Source organism: Saccopteryx leptura, chromosome 2 (genome assembly GCF_036850995.1).
Source record: "Saccopteryx leptura isolate mSacLep1 chromosome 2, mSacLep1_pri_phased_curated, whole genome shotgun sequence".
Lineage (NCBI taxonomy): Eukaryota > Metazoa > Chordata > Mammalia > Chiroptera > Emballonuridae > Saccopteryx > Saccopteryx leptura.
Genome location: NC_089504.1, coordinates 281,626,442 through 281,650,353, shown reverse-complemented (window position 1 = coordinate 281,650,353; position 23,912 = coordinate 281,626,442). Strand labels below are relative to the sequence as shown.

General features: G+C 39.5%; 1 protein-coding gene across 1 annotated transcript in view; it reads right to left on the bottom strand.

Annotated features, from left to right (window-relative positions):
• Positions 1 to 5,063: 5,063 nt before the first annotated feature.
• The window catches only part of PIGM (phosphatidylinositol glycan anchor biosynthesis class M), a 44,987-nt gene continuing 26,138 nt past the window's right edge, over positions 5,064 to 23,912 (bottom strand). Inside the window, exon 2 of the mRNA XM_066362049.1 lies at positions 5,064 to 5,282. Within this exon, the coding sequence (XP_066218146.1) occupies positions 5,262 to 5,282 (21 nt within the window). The 3' untranslated portion in view covers positions 5,064 to 5,261. The remainder of the gene's footprint in view (positions 5,283 to 23,912) is intronic.

The window sequence follows — 23,912 nt, the reverse complement described above, 5'->3', positions numbered from 1 at the left end:
ATGAGAAAGTAATCAATGAACAACTAAGGTGCCGCAACTATGAGTTGATGCTTCTCATCTTTCTCCCTTCCTGTCTGTCTGTCCCTGTCTATTTCACTCTCTCTCTCTCACTCACTAAAAAGAATTAATATTGAACAAAAGAGGCAAGAGTATACAATGGAGTAAAGACAGTATCTAAAAAATTGTGTTGGGAAAACTGGACAGGTATTTGCACAAAAATAAAACTAGACCAACAACTTACACCATTCACAAAAATAAAGTCAAAATGGATAAAAGACTTAAATGTGAGTCATGAAACCATAAAAATCCTAGAAGAAAACATAAGCAATAGATTCTCAGACATCTCTCAAAGCAATATTTTTGCCAATATAGCTCTTTGGGCTAGGGAAATAAAGGACAAAATATACAAATGGGACTACATCAAACAAAAAAGCCTTTGCAGAGTTAAAGACACAATTAACAAAATAAAAAGACAACCCACTCAATGAGGAGAACATATTCACCGTTATATCTGCTAAGGGGTTAATAACCAAAATTTATTTAAAAAAAAAAACAAAAACTTATAAAACACAACACCGGGAAGGTAGATAATCCAATTAAGAAATAGGCAAAGAAACTGAATCACTATTTCTCCAAAGAGGACATACAGATGGCCAATAGGCATATGAAAAAAAAAATGCTCAAACTACTAATCTTCAGAGCAATGTGGATTAAAACCACAACGAGTTATAACCTCATACCTGCTAGAATGGCGCTCATTAACAAAGCAAAAAAACAAGTGCTGGTGAGGGTGTGGAGCAAAGGGAACTGTCCTACAGTGCTGGTGGGAATGAAGCCACTGTGGAAAACAATATGGCATTTCTTCAAAAAATTAAAAATAGAACTGCCTTATGACCCAGCTATCTCACTTTTAAAAGAATATATGCTAAGAATTCTAAAACACTTTGGTTGTTGAGAACATTATACTGAGTGAAATAAGTAAATCAGAAAAAGCAAAGAACTGTATGATTTCACACAGTGGGATATAAAACTCATGGACATAGGTAATAGTGTACTGGATACCAGGGGAAGGGAGATGGAAGGGTGAGGGTATGGGGAAAGGGAAGGGTATAAAGAGGGACAAATATAAGGTGACAGAAAATGATTTGACTTTGGGTGATGTGTATACAACATAATCAACAGTTCAAATGCTATAGAAGTGTTTATCTGAAACCTATGTACTCTTATTGATCAATGTAACCCTGTTAAATTTAATTTTCTAAATAAATTTTTTTAAAAAGGAATCTTGAAACACTAATTCACAAGAAGACATGTACCCCCATGTTCACTGCAGCATTGTTTATAATAGCCAAGATCTGGAAACAGCCCAAGTGTCCACCAGTGGATGAGTGGATAAAAAAAGCTGTGGAACATTTACACAATGGAATACTACTTGGCCATAAAAAATAAACCTTATCTTTTGCAACAGCATGGAGATTATTATGCTAAGTAAAATAAGCCAGGCAGAGAAAAACAATTACTCTATGATCTCACTTATATATAGAATCTAATGAACATAATAAACGGAGAAAAAAATAGAAACAGAGGCAGGGTCACAGGGAACAGATGGACAGCTGTCAGAGACAGGGAGGTAGAGGGAACAAAATCAAGGAAGTTGAAGGGATTAGGCAAAATTACCTATACATAACACATATATACAGACAACAGGGTAGCAATAACCAGAAAGAAAGGGAGAGTAGAGGCAGGGAGAGGGGGAAAGGACCAAGATTTAACCATGTGAAGTGAGAGCTCCGCAAAGGAACAGTGGTACTGGTCAGGTGTGCAAGAGAAAAATAGCCACTGTGCTAGAGCCACACAACTCAGTCTCTTCCAATTCTGGCTGGATCTCCTGAACAGCCCTGGGTCAACAAGGCAGGGCTACTGGGAGTTGAGAAGGTGACACTAGTAAATATCCTATGGAAAGGAAGTGCTAGTCGGGCTCTTGGAAAGGGGATAAGGAATAGGCCCCAACCCAGAGCTACACAACAGTCTCTGGCACCCCCTGAATCTGCTGGAACCTCTAAACCAAGGACCCAAGCAGCTGATTTCTCCACTGGGCATGAGTTTGGCAAGACAAGTCAACAGTGAGTCAGGAGGGTGGGGTTATTTTGTTCTCCCAGGCTGAAGCGATATGATTGGGAGTGGTCAACCCAAGAAAGATGATGTCTGTGGACAGTGTGGGAGACTCTCCATGAGGACCCTGGAGGTTGTCCCTTCAACTCTCTCCCCAGATCCACACAGCCCAGTCTCTCCTCACATAACTCTAGTCCACTTTGATCCACCCTCCCTCCACTGGAGTCCAGGGTTAGTGGCTATGAACTATATTTTGTGTGCTAACCCTTTAATAGGATGCCTGGGTTTCTAGAAGACTCTCATCTCTACCTGAAAGAATCCTCTCTGATTTTTGCATCCAGATGTTATGAGGGATCCTCTTCTGGGCTCTGATGCTCTAGACTTGAAAGCCTCCTCAGGGGGGACCTTTTCAGCTAAGATATCCCTCTAGATTCTCAGTCATACATGGGTGTGGAGCCAGCACTTTTTGAGTCTCTGTTCTTCCTACCAGTCTCAATGTGACTTCTGTAAACTCTTGATTATAAAACTTCTGTTTAGTTAGTCTTCAGTTGATTATTTAGGCTGATTGTTCTATATTTTAGTTGCAATTTCAGTTTGCTCCTGGGAGGAGGTGAGTGTAACTTCCACTTACTCTGTGGCCATCTTGGATCCTCCCATATGAGTACTTGGTATAATCTAATATCATGTAGAGGTGGCACTTAAAATCAGTGGAGCAAGATGAACTATTCAATAAAGTGTGCTGAGCTAATTAGCTAGTCTATAGGGAAACCGTGTGACAGGAGGGTGGAGCTATTGTGTTCTCCCAGGCAGTTGAGCTTTACTTCATTCAGTATATCAAGATAAATTCGAAATGAATAAAGAGTTGAGTGTAAACAATAAAATTATAAAAGAACCAGACAAAAAGAAGATATGTGGTTTAGAAAAGTCTTTTAAACTATAGCACCAAATATAGAATCCACAAAGCAAAAAATAGATAATTTTTACTGCATGAAAATGTAAAACATTTTAGTTCCAAAGCACCATAATTAAAATTAAAGGCAAGTGACCAATTAAAAAAAGATGCCTGCAATATATCAACCAACAGAGTTAAAAATCTTATGAGATTCCAAAATTCAATAAGAAAAAAAATGAGCACTGTGATAGGAAAAGTGGGCAAAAGATAGAAACAGACAATTCATAAAAGAAAAAAAAAACAACAGATGGGCAGAAAAGTGTTCAACATCACAAGTAGTGATGAAAAAATAAAAATGGTTGCGTGCTATTTTTAAACTATAAACTATTTAAAAGTGAAATAACAATGTACTCAGTTTTAGAAAACATATTTGGCTGTTTGAAGTAACATTGATACCACTTCTGAGAAAGACAATTAATAATGCCAGTTAAATGTTCTGTAATGCTCCTATTATGCTTGTAGTCCCACTTCTGGTTTTTAAAGGAAATAATTCAACCTGTAAGCAATGCTGTGGGAACAAGAATCCTTATTACAGCATCATATGTATAACCTGGGAATAAGATCTCTACTTAGTCCCTGGGAAGAGGAAATTATATGTGCTATTTCACTGCATTCACAACTGTACCATAATTATTGCTGATTTACTTAAGATTGTCTTGAGTCTTGTCATCTCTTCAACTGTTCCACTAAAAGGTTGAGTACCACGGTGATGTGCAGGAGTATCTAATAATATAAGGACATGATATAGAAATTTTTTGCTAAATGATAAAAGCTAACTACAGAATTTTACATTGTACATTCTGATTCTTCATAATATCTGTTCTTAGCCTCTGTTCCCAGCTCTTTCACCACTCCACTTTGTTCCATGCTTCATTCCAACCAAAGCAACACAAACCCTAGGGAGTTTGTGAATAGGACACTTTCATTGACAGGTTGAGTTATGGAATTCAATGAAAATTTTCTGCACAGGACAGGCAACCACTTCATATTTATTTATTTATTTTATTATTTTTTGTGTGTGTGACAGAGAGAGAGACAAATAGGGACAGACAGGAAGGGAGAAAGATGAGAAGAATCAATTATTTGTTGCAGCACATTAGTTGTTCATTGACTGCTTTTGCATATGTTCCTTGACTGGGAGGCTACAGCAGAGCGAGTGATCCCTTGCTCAAGTCAGTGACCTTGGGTTAAAGCCAGCAGCCTTTGGGCTCAAACCAGTGGTTTTTGGGCTCAAGTTAGTGACCTTGGGGTCAAGCCAACAACCCCACGCTCAAACTGGTGAACCCATGCTCAAGCCAGATGAACCCGCACTCAAGCTGGTGACCTCAGGGTTTCAAACCTGGGTCCACCGCATCCCAGTCCAGTCCTCTATCCACTGTATCACCATCTGGTCAGGCAACCGCTTCATATTTAATATCAAACATCCCTGCTGCAGAGAAATTCCTCATTGATTGTGTTCCTCCATCCACTCTATCCTTTCTGTGCTTCCAGAGCTTCTTCCTAGTTCCCTTTTTTCACATCTCTTCTCTCTTTCTCCAGGGCACCCATCACTGCCCCAACCCAGTCTCTAGAGCTGCCAGTTCAAAGTTTCTTCCTATTCTTTTGGGGAGTAATTTATTACTCTTTTAGTTTCACCTCTTTTTTTCAAACCCTGAAAGACAGTAGGAGTGAGCCATGTCTACCATTCACATTTTATTCACATTTCTAATGAAGACCACTAGAAATGTTTCTAAATTAAAATAAATCTTTCTTGAGATGAATTCTATCATGCTCTTAAATGCAGAGGTAGCTGCCATCTTGTGAGTCTATGTATATAAATCATATCACATGATATGAACATGCTACAAGGTATATAACTCTTCTTCTTGACACTTTATATCTACATGTACATGTGTTTATAACAAAAGGCTGGAAAAGCATACTCCAAAAAATTAACAATGGTGAACTTTTTTTAAAAAGATTTTATTTATTGACTTTAGAGAGGCAAGAGGATGGGGAGCAAGAAGTATCAAGTCACAGTTGCTTCACTTTAGTTGTTCACTGCTTGCTTGTTGTATGTGCCTTGACCAGGCAAGCCCAGGGTTTTGAACCAACAAACTCAGCATTCCGGGTTTCTCCACTGCGCCAGCACAAGTCAGGCAACAATGGTGAATTCTGATTACTAGAATTATAAAAGCATTTTCTTTTCTCTTTGTGTTCATATGTTTTCCCAAGTCTTCTGCAATGAGTATATATTAATTTTATATTTATAAATAGTGAGTTTTTAAGTAATCAAATATAACATCAAAAATATTTTTGTTATAAAATTTTATTTTTCAAATGTAAATATCTTTAACTTTATCTTAGTTCCTTTTAACCCCACTACTCAACAATATACTTAAAGGAAAAACAAGTTTATAAACACAGTTATAGTATAAAATATGTATCTCAAATATATGTTCAAGCAAAGATAAAATAAAAATCAATTATTAACTAATCTGCACCATTGATCCTTAGGTTCAAAATATGGATGAAGACTGCCCTGGATTTATGCCATGTGTTTCCTAGATTTAAACCACTGGTTGCCTTTTGCCATATTTAATCAAATGTGTAGACATTTAGTCAGATTCATGGCCGATGAATTTTAATCAGATATAAAATTTTATAAAATTATCGATCATGATGTTTAGTTTTTCAAAAATATTTATATCAGCCATTTGTCTACATAAAGTACATAAAGAACAGTATATTGTTAGGCTGAGATGAAATATGTTGATGATATACATACTGTGGTGGAAGGGTATATGGGTTGAATAGTGTCCCCAAAATTTATGTCAACCCAGAATCTCAGAATGTGTCCTTATTTGAAAATAAGGTCTTTATTGATATAACTAGTTAAATTCTTAATTTATTGTGAATTTAGGAGAGAACAAATATGAGATAAATGTGTGGTTACTTAATGAAGGGACTACACTAAGAATCCAAAAACTGCAAAAAGTTACTATTAAGGTGGCCCTCAACATTAAAAGAGGGAGGAGGTCCCTGGCCCATTAGCTCAGTGGTAGAGCACCAGCTTAGTATATGGATGGTCCAGGTTTGATTCCCAGTCAGGGCACACAGGAGAAGCAACCATCTGCTTCTCCACCCCTCCTCCTCCTCCTCCTCCTCCTCCTCCTCCTCCTCCTCCTCCTCCTCCTCCTCCTCCTCCTCTTCTTCTTCTTCTTCTTCTTCTTCTTCTTCTTCTTCTCTCTCTCTCTCTCTCTCTCTCTCTCTCTCTCTCTCTCTTCTCCTGCAGCCATGGCTTGACTGATTCCAGCATATTAGCCCCAGGCACTGAGGATGGCTCTGTGGAGCCTCCAACTCAGGTGCTAAAAATTGCTGGGTTGCGAGCATGGCCCCAGATGAGGAGAGCATTGGCTCTAGACAGGAATTGCCTGGTGGATCCTAATTGGGGTGCATGTGGGAGTCTGTATCTCTATCTTCCCTTCTCTCACTTGGAAAAAGAGATAAATAAATAAATAAATTATAAAGGGGGGAGGGGGTTGGGAAGAGGAGGAAGATAAAAGGGGAGAGTTCAATCCATGTGATATCATTGAGTCACAGGAATTAGCACTTAGGCCCAGGTCTGGCAGCTATTTAGCACCAAACAATATGATATTCCATTAAAAAAGAGAATAGAAGAGTACAATTGTACACCCTTTGCAGTCATGGCTAGCTGGATGAGAAGGGCTGAGGCTTCAGGAATCAGGGTTGATGTGTAACTGAAGTTAACAGACTCCCATTACAGAGAAGAAAGCTTAAGAACAGAAAGCAATCTGGAAGGCATGTCATGATGGGAGAGGATGTGGATATTGGAACAGTCGAAGCAGAAAGAAAACTCATCAGCTTCAGAGTCCAGCTAGAAATTATTAGCATGGTGTGTACAAACTTGAAACACTAACCCCATGGCACCTTAATGTGACCCATCTATCTTACCACCTGCCTTGCCTATCTAAGAAAAGACATCGTAAGTAACTCAGGGTCAGATGCTGTTTTTATATTCAGTACATTGTGCATGAAAAGCATTTAATTCATAAATGATGATAATACAAAGCTTCCCCTTCACTGGAAGTAGAAGCCAGTGGCAGCAGGACCACTCAGGCTGGGCACCCAACATTGTTGGTAACTCTCTCAGCCTGGAAGAGTTTAGACCAGGTTAATCAATTCACTTAAGATATCTGATTAAGATGATTCCAATCAGTTCTCATTTCATTCCAACTGATGATGTGGCTTATTCTCTTTGTGGATCATTAATAAGTGGGGTTGTTTTTTTTTAATTCTAGGCAAATTTTTCCCTATTGTCCAGGGAACATTTGTAAAATGATGCTTGTGTTCAAGGAACCCAGAATAATTTAATTAAATAATCCAAGAGGTTAAAAAACCTGCTAGGAAAATAATATTAGCTTAAAAATAAAAATAGAGCATAATAGTTATCATTCACAATATCACTTTGTTTGTTTTTTCTTTGTTTTTTTAAATTTCAAATAATAGATTGTCATTGCAGAAAAATTAGACAATACAGATAATTAAAAATACAGAGGGAGAGAAAAGAATATTGCTGTCCTATCAGACTAAATTAACCATGATTCACAATTTTGTATGTATCATTCAGATTTTATCTGCATATTCAAATACATTTATCCTAGTGAAACATGGCATTATATTTTACATTTTTGGAAACGTACTTTTTTCACTTAATAGCAGATGAACATTTTTTCTGACGTTTATTATACCTAAGCACTAGCCTTTTATTACATAAATGTACCACTATTTATTTAATTCTTCTATGGTTGACTATTTGGGTTATTTCCCTTAAAATAAAATGCTGGTCATAATAAGCTAGATGATGAGAACATTCTTATGTTGGGGTCTTCGGGCATTTTTCCATTTCTCCTAAGGATAAAGTGCTTGTAAAAAATACTTCCAAGTAGTGGAGAAGGAACACTACGGTTTTCCCACTGTGTATAAGGTCCTCAGTAATTCATGAGTGTCCTCATTGTTTCAACCTCTCCCAACATAAAATATTAGTAATATTTTTAATATTTAAAACTTGAGCAGAAGAAAAATGCACTTGATTTATTACTATCCCCATATCTTCTGACTCTAGAGATTCTTTCAGAACCTTGCATTTCCATAATATAATACTCTTAGTGATTTTTTATGAATTAGTCCTTTAGGGTCCAAATGAATAAAAAAGTCTTTCAATGGCTGCAGTAAAACACATTTTAACTACAAAAGGCTTGTATTTTTTATTGATTAGAAAGCCACTTTAAAAATCTGTGATCCGTAAATACCTATTCTCTGAAGCTCACCTGCACCCTATTCTTTTTTTTTTTTTTTTTCTGAAGTTGGAAATGGGGAGGCAGTCAGACAGACTCCCGCATGCGCCCGACTGGGATCCACCCGGCATGCCCACCAGGGGGCGATGCTCTGCCAATCTGGGGCGTTGCTCTGTTGCAACCAGGGCCATTCTAGCACCTGAGGCAGAGGCCAGAGAGCCATCCTCAGCACCCAGGCCAACTTTGCTCCAACGGAGCCTCGGCTGCGGGAGGTAAAGAGAGAGACAGAGAGGAAGGAGAAGGGGAGGGATGGAGAAGCAGATGGGCGCTTCTCCTGTGTGCCCTGGCTGGGAATCGAACCTGGGACTCCTGCACACCAGGCCGACGCTCCACCACTGAGCAAACCGGCCAGGGCCAATATCACTTTGTTTTTATTATAGCTTTTGATAGCATGTTCATATCATAGTTTGTGTCTTCATCAGGTCTGTGTGACAGACACAAGGTAGGGCTTACACTATATTCATTTTGTCCTGGCTTTGAATGCGGAGTCATCCACTTCCATGAAGAAACAGTGCTGTTGCAGACAGGCCCAGATTCCCAATGGTTCTCCAGTCTTCCTGGAGAACTTCCAGAAAATTAAAAGGGAGAGTTGCATGGCTCCCTTTCAGTAACACTAACTTTATATATCCTTGGTTCTGGGTCTCTCTCAGAGTGAAAGGAGTAAGGCATCTATTTGGGTACAAATTTAAGCGGATGCCAAAAAACTCAGTAAGCAAGATAAATAATTTAATGCAATATTTTTAAAAATAAAAATGCCAAAAAATCCATTATGACCAAAATATCCAAATCTTAAAATAAAGATGACATCAGTATTACTGATTTTTCCTTTAGGCAGAAAGATTTCTTGACCTCTTGAATGGGTTACAGCAGAGGTCCCCAAACTACAGCCTGTGGGCCGCATGCAGCCCTCTGAGGCCATTTATCCAGCCCCCACCGCACTTCTGGAAGGGGCACCTCTTTCATTGGTGGTCAATGAGAGGAGCACATTGACCATCTCATTAGCCAAAAGCAGGCCCATAGTTCCCATTGAAATACTGGTCAGTTTGTTGATTTAAATTTACTTGTTCCTTATTCTAAATATTGCATTTATTCCCATTTTGTTTTTTTACTTTAAAATAAGATATGTGCAGTGTTCATAGGGATTTGTTCATAGTTTTTTTATAGTCCAGCCCTCCAACGGTCTGAAGGACAGTGAACTGGCCCCCTGTGTAAAAAGTTTGGGGACCCCTGGGTTACAGCAATGAGTCAACATGAAGGGTGTTGTTGGATGAGATTAACATTTAAATCAGTGAACTTTGGGAAAAGCAGGTTGCCCTCCTTAATGTTGTGAAACATACAATCATATGAAAGCCTGAGTAGAACAAAAAGAATGGCCTCCCCAAGCAAGAGGGAATTCTCCAGGAGACTATCTTCAGACTTCATCCATACCTTGGCTCTGGATCTACACCTGTTAGTCTTGAGACTGGAACTGTAACATCAGCTCTCCTGAATCTCTATTGTAGTCTTCCAGCCTACCATGTGGATTTGAACTTGCCAGCCTCCATAATTATGTGAGCCAATTCTTTATAAAGAATCTCTGTCTGCATCTACATCTACATCTACATCATCTACATTAAGATTATGACAATAATTCCAATGTGGCTTTTTTCCATACCATCAAGCAATTAACTTAATTTTGACACTACTTACCCAAAGATAGCATCAGATTCCATGAGTTAAGGGCTCAATTCTACAAGATTGTACTCCCCACTTCAACTACCAGTTGTCAACTCCAGGTTGTCACTTGTGCTTCTGACCAACCAAATATGGATCAAAGATTCCCACAACTCCCTACTTGATCTTGATTAATTTATTAGAGTCGTTCACAGAACACAGAAAAGTATTTTACTTACTAGATCATCAGTATATTATAGAAAGATACAAATCAGGAAGAGTTATGTCCTGCTGGATGGAATAGATACATAGGCAAGGCATGGGAAAAGGGTGAAGACCTTCCATGACTTCTCCAAGGACAACATTCCCCAACTCTCCATGTTCTCACCAACCTGAAAGCTCTCTGAGCCCCATCCTTTGGGGCTTTTAGGGAAGCTTCATTACATAGGCATGAGGGATTAAATCATTGGCCATTGAACTCAATTTTCAGCTTCTCTCCCTACCCTGGAGGTCAGGGGGGTGAATGGAAGGTTCCAACCCTCTAATCACATGTTTGCTTCCTCTGAAACTCACACACACACACACACACACACACACTCACTTTAGGTGAACAAGGAGCTTCCTGAGTCAACTCATTAACCTAACAAGACAACTTGATCCTCTCACTACTTAAGAAAGTCCCAGGATTTTAGGAGCTTTGTACTAGAAACAGGACAAAGACAAAATATACATTTCTTACTATAAATCACAATATCAAATATCTATATCTACCTATCATCTATCTATCTAATTAACTATCTATCCTACTGGTTCTTTTCCTCTGAAGAACCCTGACTGATACCTATTAGGAGCACTCATAGAATTGTGTTCCTTCCCATCATGACATAATTCTTTGACTAACACAGACTCTAAGTTCTATAAGTACACAATTGGTGTCCATGTTTCCCCTCACCCTTGCAGAATAAGTCCTCAATTAACATTATTGATAGGTTCTGTAACTTTAAATAAAACAATGTATAAAAAAATCTAGTTTTTCTGTAGATTAATTTATATAAAAAGAATTAAGTTTCTATAAATCTCATAAAACAATATTGACAGAAATGACATTATTTGAGGATCTGTTGTACCTTGAGGACCTCACTCTGTTTCCAGCTTACCAACTTGGAGTTGTAGCTCCTCTCTGAAGGAGTTGACACTGGAACTGTACCTTAACAAATAAGTTAGTCATAAATAGAGAAGAGAAATGTATTAGACAGAGGGACACCATGTGCAAAAATTAAGGTGTAAGAGAGTCTAGGGCATGTGGGAAACTGAGAGTTCTGACGTGGTGACCTTTGGATAGGACTAGAATGCTTGAATATTATCACGGAGGTGGTGGGGAGCTGCTGAAGTAGGTGTAATGTGCTGACTTTGCACTTTAGAAAACTGGTGTGGAAGGCTGATTGCATCCTGGGAGAGAATGAAGACAGGAGCTCCATTAGAAGGCTTTACGCTGATGCAGAGGAGAAATACAGAGGGCCAGGGTTGAGGTAATAGTTGTGCTGATGCTGCAGAAGGGCTGACTTGAGAAATAGAGCTAGGGCCTTGGAACTGGGGGGATTTAAGGTGGAAGGAGAAAATGACTCCAGTTTCTGGGCTGAGCAACAATGGGGTACCATTCACTGTTAAAGGAAATTTAGGAGAAATAAGTGTGAGGTAATATGGAGGAAACTGAGGGGAGTATGGACTAAGTAGTGTTTGAACACGTGTTGAGAAGCTGTCATATCTTAGATCCTGTGCTGGACACTTTCCATTTATCATCTGTTATTCTTTGTAACTGGCCATCTAGGTGAGTATGTGGTTTGGAGCAACGTCTCACTTTGAACTCACAACAGAGGTCATATCTCAACTTCACAGAAGGAAATCCAGAAGGGTCAAGTCCCTTCCCCAAGGTCCTACAGCTGGGAAGGGGCAGAGCCAGGACTACAGCAGAGGTCTCCATGTCCCAGAGGAGTACATAGGCCCACCCCAGGCTGCCTGACCAATGTTGCCAGTTCTGTAGGATAGAAGTCCTGAATTTGATCTTATAGAAATCATAGGTATATGTGGGGTATCCCCAGTGCGCCCACAGAAGAGGTGCCTCCCAGACTGAGGCACTGTTACCTCCCCTGCAGCCTGGTGACCTCTCCTCCACTCATCTCTCATTCAACCTGATTTCCAAATCCAGTCTCTGAGCCCTGGTGAAAGCCAGTGGCAAACTTTCTCTGAAGATCCCTGACAGTACCCACATGGAACTTGCAAGAACCACAAAGGACTGGAATCTCACTCTGTATTCAATGACTGAGACAAAATTAGGAAAAAGTCAGGGAAAGTCACTGGTTTGAGGTCAAGAGATAGAAAAAGGCAAGGCCCTGGCCAGCTGGCTCAGTAATAGAGCATCAGTTCGGCATGTGGATGTCCTGGATTCAATTCCAACCAGGGCACACAGGAGAAGTACCCATCTGCTTCTCCACCCCTCCCCCTCTTGCTTCTCTCTCTCTTTCTTTTGTTCTCTTCTCCTCCCCTAGTGCAGCCATGGCTGGATTGCAGTGAGTTGGCCCAAGTCACTGAGGATGGCTCCATGGCCTCCAGCTCAGGTGCTAAAAAATGGCTCGGGTTCCAATGGAGCAACGCCCTGGAGAGGCAGAGCATTGTCCCCTAGTGGGCTTACTGGATGGATCCCAGTCAGGGAGCACACAGGAATCTGTCTCTGTGCCTCCCCTCTTCTCACTAAAATAAAAAAAATAAAATAAAAGGGAAGGCAAATGGGAAACATGCACAGAACTTCAGTATCTGAAAGGGGTACATTTGTCCTGGGGAAGAGGAGGGGTCTGGGATTCTACTCCTCAGGGCTTAGAGCTATGGCCAGAATATACCTACACTCCTTTAGTCTTCTCTTCTTAACAGCCTCTAAGGATCAGACGAAACCTCCAGTGACAAGGTGCCCAGAGTCCTCAGCAGTGTGAGAGTAGCAACCCTTTCACCAAGACAGGAAGTGACCTTTAGAGTGGGCTCTGAGCCTGAATGAAAAAACGGAAGGATTACATGTCTGGGAAATTTTCTCTCTCATAAAAAAACCTAAATGAGCAGTTGGCACCAAAGTTGTGGGAGGCAGGTGAGTGACTTTTTGGGTTATATTTCTTGCCCAACCTCCCTCATTGGATAGAAGAGAAAAGCAATTTCTGGAGAAGTGAATAGATTTATCTGAGGCCACCCAGCTGAGAACAGAGGCAGGACCAGGCCTGGGCCCAGGCCTACCAACTCCAGGGTTCTATGAGAAAGATGGACCACTTGTATAGGTTGCTCTGACCCCTGAGCTTCCTGTACCTGCTTACTTGGGGCCGTCAATAAATGCAAAGTACAGACAGCAAGGACTCAGGACTGACATTCACTACATCCGCTGTAGCCTTCTCAGGGTCAATAGACAACCAGGAAAGTACAGAAACAAGAGGTCCAATGTTTGTTGGATAAAGGGGAAACTAGGCACTGAGTGGCAATTAAGGGAATTAAAGCTCTAATCAAATTACATGCCAAACTGAATAATAGACACAGGCATTTGGGTGCCTGGCTACATGACCCCCTCTTGCTGTCATATCACCTACCTCCTTGGGATCTCCTCAAGCCCCATGAGTAGCGTTTCCATACCCTTCCTGGAGAGTGCACCCAGGAGTCCTATCACTTTGAGATCTGATGTTATGTTCTCCTCCATGACACAGGCTGACACCAGGACCTCAGCTCTCCCTCAGCTCCAGGCCTGGAGCTGCAGCCTAGAGCCTCAGAGCCTAGAAGAGGCACCCAGACAGCATTTAGTTGTGAGAAGAGCTGGGTTTCAGTCTGCGAGTAAGAGACACACCTCTTGGACATAGCCTCCATTTTAAAGGGCCTGCGCAGAAAATCACATTCTCGGCCACTTACCCAGGGCTCTGGCAGGGGAGAGCTAAGAGGATTGGAATTGCAGGAGGAGAGTGTAAAGTTGGAGGCCCAGGGAGAGACACTAGTGGGATGGCCACCAGAAACCCTGTGCTGAATCATTCTCCAGTACTGCAGTTGTCATCTTTATGGGGTGGAGCAATCCTCACTGAGTGGCATCAGCCTAAAGAAAAGCAGCTGCTCAGCCCTTGGTAGTCTCTCCTACCTTAGGGATGGTGACAGGTTGTTCTGAGAGGCCAGGAAGCAGGGGGATGTCAATGACTCAGTTTTCTGGTATTGAGACCAGAGCTCCCTTCCACATTCTCCTGAGTCTATGACTAGTGCTTCCACCTCACAAGAGATTCAGCTAAAACTATCTGGAGAGGGGGAAGACCACACCTCTGGGTCTCAGAGTCCACATACACCGGGCTCCTAGAACCACACCCTACTGAGGTCTGTGAAAAAGTATGGACAGACTGACACCTGGGGCCGAGGGGCAGAGCCACACCCACCACCCTTCCTAATTGCTGAATTGCCGCAGGCTCTAGACTCTAGCAGGTTTTTTCAATGGCTGAGTCTAACAGGCAGCTAGCAGACAGACTGCAGGAGGTGAGACTCAGGGAAACTTGGCAATTTGAGCAGACTTACCCCCGGGGCCAGAGTGGGTAAAAGCCAGCCTAGATATCCAGCTGGTAGTTCCATGTACACCTGGGTCCAGCAAAGGCAGCCACAAACTCTTTTTTTTTTTTTTTTATAAATTTTTATTAATGTTAATGGGATGACATTAATAATTCAGGGTACATATATTCAACGAAAACATGTCTAGGTTATCTTGTCATTAAATTATGTTGCATACCCCTCGCCCAGAGTCAGATTGTCCTCCGTCACCCTCTATCTAGTTTTCTCTGTGCCCCTCCCCCTCCCCCTCCCCCTCCCCCTAACTCTCTCCCTCCCTCCCTCCTGCGTCCTCCCTCCCCCCACTCCTGGTAACCACCACACTCTTGTCCATGTCTCTTAGTCTCGTTTTTATGTTCCACCAATGTATGGAATCATGTAGTTCTTGTTTTTTTCTGATTTACTTATTTCACTCCGTATAATGTTATCAAGATCCCACCATTTTGCTGTAAATGATCTGATGTCATCATTTCTTATGGCTGAGTAGTATTCCATAGTGTATATGTGCCACATCTTCTTTATCCAGTATTCTATTGAAGGGCTTTTTGGTTGTTTCCATGTCTTGGCCACTGTGAACAGTGCTGCAATGAACATGGGGCTACATGTGTCTTTACATATCAATGATTCTGAGGTTTGGGGGTATATACCCAGTAGAGGGATTGCTGGGTCATAAGGTAGTTCTATTTTCAGTTTTTTGAGGAACCACCATACTTTCCTCCATAGTGGTTGTACTACTTTACATTCCCACCAACAGTGTATGAGGGTTCCTTTTTCTCCACAGCCTCTCCAACATTTGTTATTACCCGTCTTGTTGATAATAGCTAATCTAACAGGGGTGAGGTGGTATCTCATTGTAGTTTTGATTTGCATTTCTCTAATAACTAATGAAGCTGAGCATCTTTTCATATATCTGTTGGCCATTTGTATTTCTTCCTGGGAGAAGTGTCTGTTCATGTCCTCTTCCCATTTTTTTATTGGATTGTTTGTTTGTTTGTTTGTTGTTGAGTTTTATGAGTTCTTTGTAAATTTTGGATATTAGGCCCTTATCTGAGCTGTTGTTTGAAAATATCAGTTCCCATTTAGTTGGCTGTCTGTTTATTTTGATATCAGTTTCTCTTGCTGAGCAAAAACTTTTTATTCTGATGTAGTCCCATTCATTTATCTTTGCCTTAACTTCTCTTGCCATTGGAGTCAAGTTCATAAAATGTTCTTTAAAACCCAGGTCCATGAGTTTAGTACCTATGTCTTCTTCTATGTACTTTATTGTTTCAGATCTTATATTTAGGTCTTTGATCCATTTTGAATTAATTTTAGTACACGGGGACAGGCTGTAGTCGAGTTTCATTCTTTTGCATGTGGCTTTCCAGTTTTCCCAACACCATTTGTTGAAGAGGCTTTCTTTTCTCCATTTTGTGTTGTTGGCCCCCTTATCAAAGATTATTTGACCATATATATGTGGTTTTATTTCTGGGCTTTCTATTCTGTTCCATTGGTCTGAGTGTCTATTTTTCTGAAAGGCAGCCACAAACTCTTAATTGCTTGTAGCTCTAAGAAGGTTGCTGAGGGCCAGTTATAGGCAGTGTCTCCCACTGGTCCGTGCTGGGTTCCTGCTTGGGAGGGCCAGGCTGGCACATCCAGAGGCCAGCTGCAGAAAGCATTGGTTCAGGACCTCACAACCCTTGCTAGAATGGTATCCTAAAGAAAAGCCCCTCACACCGAGCCCAGCTGAGGTAAGTTCCACTCTCTGTGATCAGCACTGGCACAGCAACTCATGTGCATTAGATAGGGTGGAGCTTCACATTCAACCGGCCTAGGCCCTGGATATTCTGTCCTGCTAGGCTAGATTCCACAGGGGGGGAGGGGGAGAGGCTTGGGCCATGGACACTTAAACTGTGGGTCCCTATGATTCTATTGTTGGATCTGGTTGAGGGGCTTAGCTATCTTCAGGAGGGGCACAGTCAGCCCCAGGAGAGGACTCCCTCAGTCTTCCTCCCTGAGACCAGGATCTCAACAGCTGAAAGAAGTTCTGCAGAGGGGACTGTTGGCCACATTGGTCTGAACCTACTGCTCACCTTCTTGGGGAGAAATAAATTTTGAGTATCCAGCAGCGGCTGAGGGATCAAACTCTGGAGTAGGGGCCACATTTCCTGTACTGAGCTCCTGACCAAGAGCCTCCTGAAGTAGGAGATCCCACACATGTTGTATTCACAATCTCAGCTGCCCTAACCCACCAAGCTTGCAACCTGTAGAGGAGTTGGTTGGATGAGGCCAATCTGAACCCACCCTACAGTCTTACTACAGAAGAATCTGTAGGAATACCAAGCAGCTGCAAGAGGAGGAGGAAAAGCTGAAAAGTGGAGACAAATCTTACAAAATGTGGGGCTTTTACAGAGCTGTTGTCATCTCTAAGCTGGAGGAAGCTGACCTTATACAAAGGTCGGCCCCTCCCACAGTACTCAGACACAGAAAATGCAGACACAAACAGTGAAAGAGTGATAGCTGCAGACAGGTAGGCCATAGCAGGTTACAAACAAAGACTGATGCCAATCCAGAAGATCTAGACCCAACACAACTGGGTAGCAGACAGCACCAACCCTAGATACAGCTACCTACACAAGCAGCACACCCAAAGGTGGAGTCTAGCAGGCACCAGACACTGTGGAGAATAAATATGCCCAACAGGACAGACATTGCATAGTGTGTAATACACATAATCAATGTTGACTCTTAGATCCAGAAAGCCTGAAGGGATAAACATATCCACAAAAAGACCAACTGCATCTAATACTCACATACAACAAAAGGGGAAATAGTACCTTCAAGAAGCGTTCCTAGAACAAGGAAAACAGGTGGCCTGGAGGACAGTACCACCAAGCCCATCTTCCTCATAAAGACTACACAAAAATTTCAAAGTCTGACAGCACTACATAATACACAGACAAAATGGGCAGACAGAGAAATGAGACCCAAATGAATCGACAAAAGAAATCCCCAGAAAAAGAACTGAATGAGATGGAAGTAACCAAAATACCAGATGCAGAGTTTAAAACAATGGTTTCTAGGATTCTCAAGGATCTTAGAGCAACAATGGATGGACATAACGAGCAAATAAATAAAGAGATAGCAAGCATAAAAAACAACAACAAAAAAACAACAACACTGAAATCATAAAAAAGAACCAGTTAGAAATGACAAACACAATATCAGAAATGAAGACTGCACTCGAAGGAATTAATAGCAGGCTGGAAGAAGCAGAAGATTGAATCAGTGATTTAGAGGACAAGACAAATGAAAGTATGGAAGCAGAACAGCAATGGAAAAGAGGCTCAAAATGTCTGAGGAAACACTAAGAGAGCTCTGTGATAACATGAAGAGAAACAACATCTGCATCATAGGGGTTCCTGAAGAAGAAGAGAATAAACAAGAAATAGAGAACCTGTTTGAAGAAATTATAGCTGAAAATTTCCCTAAATTGATGAAGGAAAAAGCCACACAAGTTCAAGAAGCACAAAGAGTTCCATTAAAGAGGAACCCAAGGAGGTCTACAGCAAGACATATCATAATTAAAGTGTCAAAGTTAAGAGACAAAAAAGAATACTAGCCTGACCAGTGGTGGCACAGTGGATAGAGCATCAGACTAGAATCCCGAGGACCAAGGTTCGAGACCCTAAGGTCACCAGCTTGAGTGCAGGCTCATCTGGTTTGAGCAAAAAGCTCACCAGCTTGGACCCAAGGTCGCTGGCTCAAGCAAGGGGTTACTTGGTCTGCTTAAGGCCCGTGGTCAAGGTACATATGAGAAAGCAATCAGTGAACAACTAAGGTGTCGCAATGCGCAACAAAAAACTAATGATTGATGCTTCATGCTTCTCATCTCTCTGTTCCTGTCTGTCCCTGTCTATCCTTCTCTCTGACTCTCTGTCTCTGTAAAATAAAAAAATAAAAAGAATACTAAAAGCTATAAGAAAAAAGCAATTAATTACTTACAGAGGTGTCCACATAAGAATGACAGCTGACTTCTCAACAGAAACACTTGAGGCCAGAAGGGACTGGCAAAAAATATTCAAAGTGATGCAGAGCAAGAACCCACAACTAAGACTTCTTTATCCAGCACGATTATCATTTAAAATTGAAGGAGAAATAAAAAGCTCCCTCCCCCCCAAAAAAAAACCTCAAGGAATTCATTACAACCAAACTAGTACTGCAAGAAATGTTAAGGGTCCTGCTCTAAAAAGAGCAAATGAAAAAAAAAATGAGAAAAAGAATAAAATGGCAATAAACAAGTATATATCAATAATAACCTTAAATGTAAATGGGTAAATAGCTCCAATAAAAAGACATAAGGTAGCTGCATGGATCACAAAACAGGACCCATACATATGCTGTCTATAAAAGACCCACCTCAGAACAAAAGATACACATAGACTAAAACTGAAGAGATGGAAAAAAGTATTTCATGCAAATGGAAATTTAAAAAAGCTGGGGTAGCAATACTTACATCTGACAAAATCGACTTTAAAACAAAGGCTATAGTAAGAGATAAAGAAGGTCACTACATAATGCAAAGGGAGCAATGCAACAGGAGAATATAACCATTGTAAATATCTATGTGCTTAATATAGGAGCACCTAAATATATAAAGCCAATTTTGATGGACATAAAGGGTGAGATCAACAGCAATACTATAGTAGTAGGGGATTTGAATATCCCACTAACATCAATAAATAGATCCTCCAGACAAAAAATTAACAAAGAAACAGCAGCCTTAAATGACACACTAGATCAACTGGATTTAATAGATATCTTCAGAACCTTTCACCCCAAAGCAGCAGAATGTACATTCTTTTCAAGTGCTCGTGGTACATTTTCTAACATAGACAACATGGTAGGACACAAAATGAACCTCAATAAAGTTAAGAAGATTAACTGAAACACATTCAAACACTTGGAGGCTAAATAGCAGGCTATTAAATAGTGAAAGGGTTAACAATGAGATCAAAGAAGAAATAAAAAATTTCTTTGAAAAAAGTGAAAATGAACATATAACAACTCAAAATTTATGGGACACAGCAAAAGCATTTCTGAGAGGAAAGTTCCTACCATTATAGGCATACCTTAAGAAGCAAGAAAAAGCTCAAATAAAAAACTTAATCCTGCATCTAAAAGAACTAGAAAAAGAACAACAAATAAAGTCCAGAGGAAGTAGAAAAGAAGAAAATAATAAAGATCAGAGCAGAAATAAATGACACAGAGGCTACAAAAACAATGCAGAAGATCAATGAAAGCAAGAGCTGGTTTTTTGAAAAGGTAAGCAAGATCAATGAACCTTTAAGACTCATCAAGAAAAAATGAGAGAGGACTCAATAAATAAAATTAGAAGTGAAAGTGGAGAAGTAACAACTGACACCACAGAAATACAAGGGATTGTAAGAAAATATTATGAAGATGGGTATGCCAAAAAATTGGAAAATCTAGGCAAAATGGATAAATTCCTAGAAACATATAATCTTCCAACTTAATCTAGAAAAATCAAAAAACTTAGACTAATTACAACAAATGATATTGAAACAGTTATCAAAACTTCCAGCAAATGAAAGTCCTGAACTGGATGGCTTCACAGGTGAATTTTACCAAATATTCAAAGAAGAAATAACAGCTATCCTTCTCAAGCTAATTCAAAAAATTCAAGAAGAGGAAAGACTTCCAAGCTTCTTTTATGAGGCGAGCATAATCCTCATTCCAAAACCACATAAAGCACTACAAAGAAAGAAAACTATAGGCCAATATTCCCGATGAACTTAGATGCTAAAATTTTCAACAAAATATTAGCAAACCAGATCCTGCAATACATGAAAAAAGTCATGCATTATGATCAAGTGGGATTTATTCTGGGGAGGCAAGGCTGGTACAATATTTGAAAATCAATAAATGTGATTCATCGCATTAAAAAAAGAAAGGAGAAAAATCACATGATGATATCAATAGATGCAGAAAAAGCACTTGATAAAATCCAGCACCCATTTATGATCAAAACTCTCAGCAAAGTGAGAATACAGGAAACATACCTCAACATGATAAAGGCCATCTATGAAAAACCCACAGCCAACATCATAATCAATGGGAAAAAATTAAAAGCAATCCTCTTAAGATCAGGAACAAGACAGGGGTGCCTTCTTTCACCACTCTTATTCAACATAGTCCTAGAAGTCCTAGCCACAGCAATCAGACAAGAAGAAGAAATAAAAGGCATCCAAATTGAAAAATAAGAAGTAAAACTATCATTATTTGCTGATGACATAAGACTGTACATAGAAAACCTTAAAGTCCCAGTCAAAAACGACTAGACCTGATAAACGAATTCAGTCAGGTGGCAGGATATAAAATTAATATTCAGAAATCAGTGGCATTTTAACACATCAAGAATAAACTGTCTGAAAGATAAATTAAGGAAACAATTCCCTTCACTATTGCAACAAAAAAATAATAAAGTACCTAAGAGTAAATTTAACCAAGGAGGTAAAGGACTTGTACTCAGAAAATTGTAAAATATTGAAAAAAGAAATCAAGGAAGATACAAACAAGTGAAAGCATATACCGTGTTCATGGATAGGAAGAACAAACATCATTAAAATGTCTATATTACCCAAAGCAATCTATAAATTCAATGCAATTCCTATTTTAATATTTCAAAGATACAGAACATAGGCATATTTGAATATTGTCATATTTCAAAGATATAGAACAAATATTCTAAAAATTTATATGGAACCAAAAAAGAACGAAAGTACCCTCGGCAAACTTGAAAATGAAGACTAAATTAGGAAGTATCACACTCCCTGATATCAAGTTATACTACAAGGCCATTGTACTCAAAACAGCTTGGTACTGGCATAAGAACAGGCATACAGATCAATGGAACAGAACAGAGAACCCAGAAATAAACCCATGCCTCTATGGTCAATTGATATTTGACAAAGGCGGTAACAGCATACAATGGAGTAAAGAGTCTCTTTAATAAATGGTGTTGGGAAAACTGGACAGGCACATGCAAAAAAAATGAAACTAGACCACCAATTTACACCATTCACAAAAAATAAACAAAATGGATGAAAAATTTTAATGTAAGTCGTGAAACCATAAACATCTTGAAAGAAAACATAGGCAGTAAACTTTCCGATATCTCTTGTAGCAATATTTTTGCTTATTTATCTCGACAAGCAAGTGAAATAAAGGACAAGATCAACAAATGGGACTATACCAAACTAAAAAGCTTTTGCACAGCAAAAGACACCATGAACAAAATAAAAAGGCAACCTACACAATGGGAGAACATATTTGCCAATAAGTCTGATAAGGGGTTAATAACCAAAATTTGTAAAGAACTTCTAAAACTCTACTCGAGGAAGGTAAACAATTCAATTTAAAAATGGGTAAAAGAACAGAAAAGACATTTCTCCAAAGAGGACATACAAATGGCCAATAAGCATATGAAAAAATGTTCAATGTCACTAATTATCAGAGAATTGCAAATTAAAACTACAATGAGATACCACCTCACACCTGTCAGAATGACAATCATTAACAAAACAACACACAATAAGTGCTGGGGAGGGTGTGGAGAAAATGGAACCCTCCTGCACTGCTGGTGGGAATGCAGACTTGTGGAGAACTGTATGGGGTTTCCTCAAAAAATTAAAAATGGAACTGCCCTTTGGCCCAGCTATCCCACTATTAGAAATATATCCTAAGAATATCAAATCACTGATTCAAAAGAAGCTATGCACCCCCATGTTTATTGCAGCATTGTTTGCAAAGCGAAGATCTGGAAACAGCCCAAGTGTCCGTCAGTGGACGAGTGGATTAAAAAGCTGTAGTACATATACACAATGGAATACTACGTGGCTGTGAAAAAGAAGGGAATCTTACCTTTTGTGGAAGCATGGATGAAACTAGAGATTATTATGCTAAGTGAAATAAGCCAGGCAGAGAAGGAAAAATATCATATGACCTCACATATATGTGGAATGTAATAAACAAAGTGAACTGAGGAATAGAATAGAGGCAGAGGCGGGGTCACAGGGACCAGAAAGACAGCAGTCAGAGGGAAGGGGGTTGAGGGGATGAGATCAGAGAAGGTAAAGGGATTAGTGAAACTATATATACCTAACACAAAGATATAGATAACAGGACAGCAAATCCTAGAGGGAAGGGGGAAGGGAAGAAGGGGGGTAAGGGGGTATAAGGGGGGACACAGCAGTGGGGGGGTGAAGGAGTTATATTCAAGTGGGACACTTGATTCCATGTAAACACAATAAATTAAAAATGAATAAAAATTTAAAAATAAAAATAAATTTTAAAAAAGAAGACATAGCACTTCTTAATATATATGCACCAAACCAGGGAGCACCAAAATATATGACATCTACTAACTGATCTAAAAATAGAAACAGACAAAAACACATTCATACTTGAAGATCTCAATACATCATTGATGGCTGTAGATTGATCATCCAAACAGAAAATCAAAAAATATCAGCCTTAAATGAAACACTAGACCAAATGGACATAATAAACATTTACAGAACATTTCATCCCAGAACTTCAGAGTATACATTTTTATCCAATATACATGAAACATTCTCAAGAATAGACCATATGTTAGACCACAAAACTAACATCAACAAATTCAGGAAGACTGAAATTATATCAAGCATTATAGCATAAAGCTTTGAAATTGAATTCAACTGCAAAAAAGAAGTTTAAAAACCCACAAAATGTGGAAATTAAACAACATACTTCTAAAAAATGACTAGGTCAAAGAAGAAATAAAAGCAAAGATCAAAGATATATAAAGACTAATGAAAATAACAATACGACATATCAAAATTTCTAGGATGCAGCTAAACCACTAATAAGAGGGAAGTTTTTTATCATTACAGGCTTATATCAAGAAAAAAGAGAGCTTCCAAGTAAAAAACTTAATATCACATCTTGAGAAACTAGAAAAAGAACAAAAGCAACCTACCCAGCAGAATAAAATAGTATAAAATAGAATAGAAAGAAATGAAGTAAAGAACAGAAAGCTATACAAAAAATTTAATACAACAAAGAGCTGGTTCTTTGAAAAGATCAATAAAACTGACAAACCCTTGGTTAGACTCACTAAGGAAAAAAGAGAAAGAACTCATAAACAAAATCTAAAATGAAAGAGGAGAAATTACCACAGATATCATAGATAT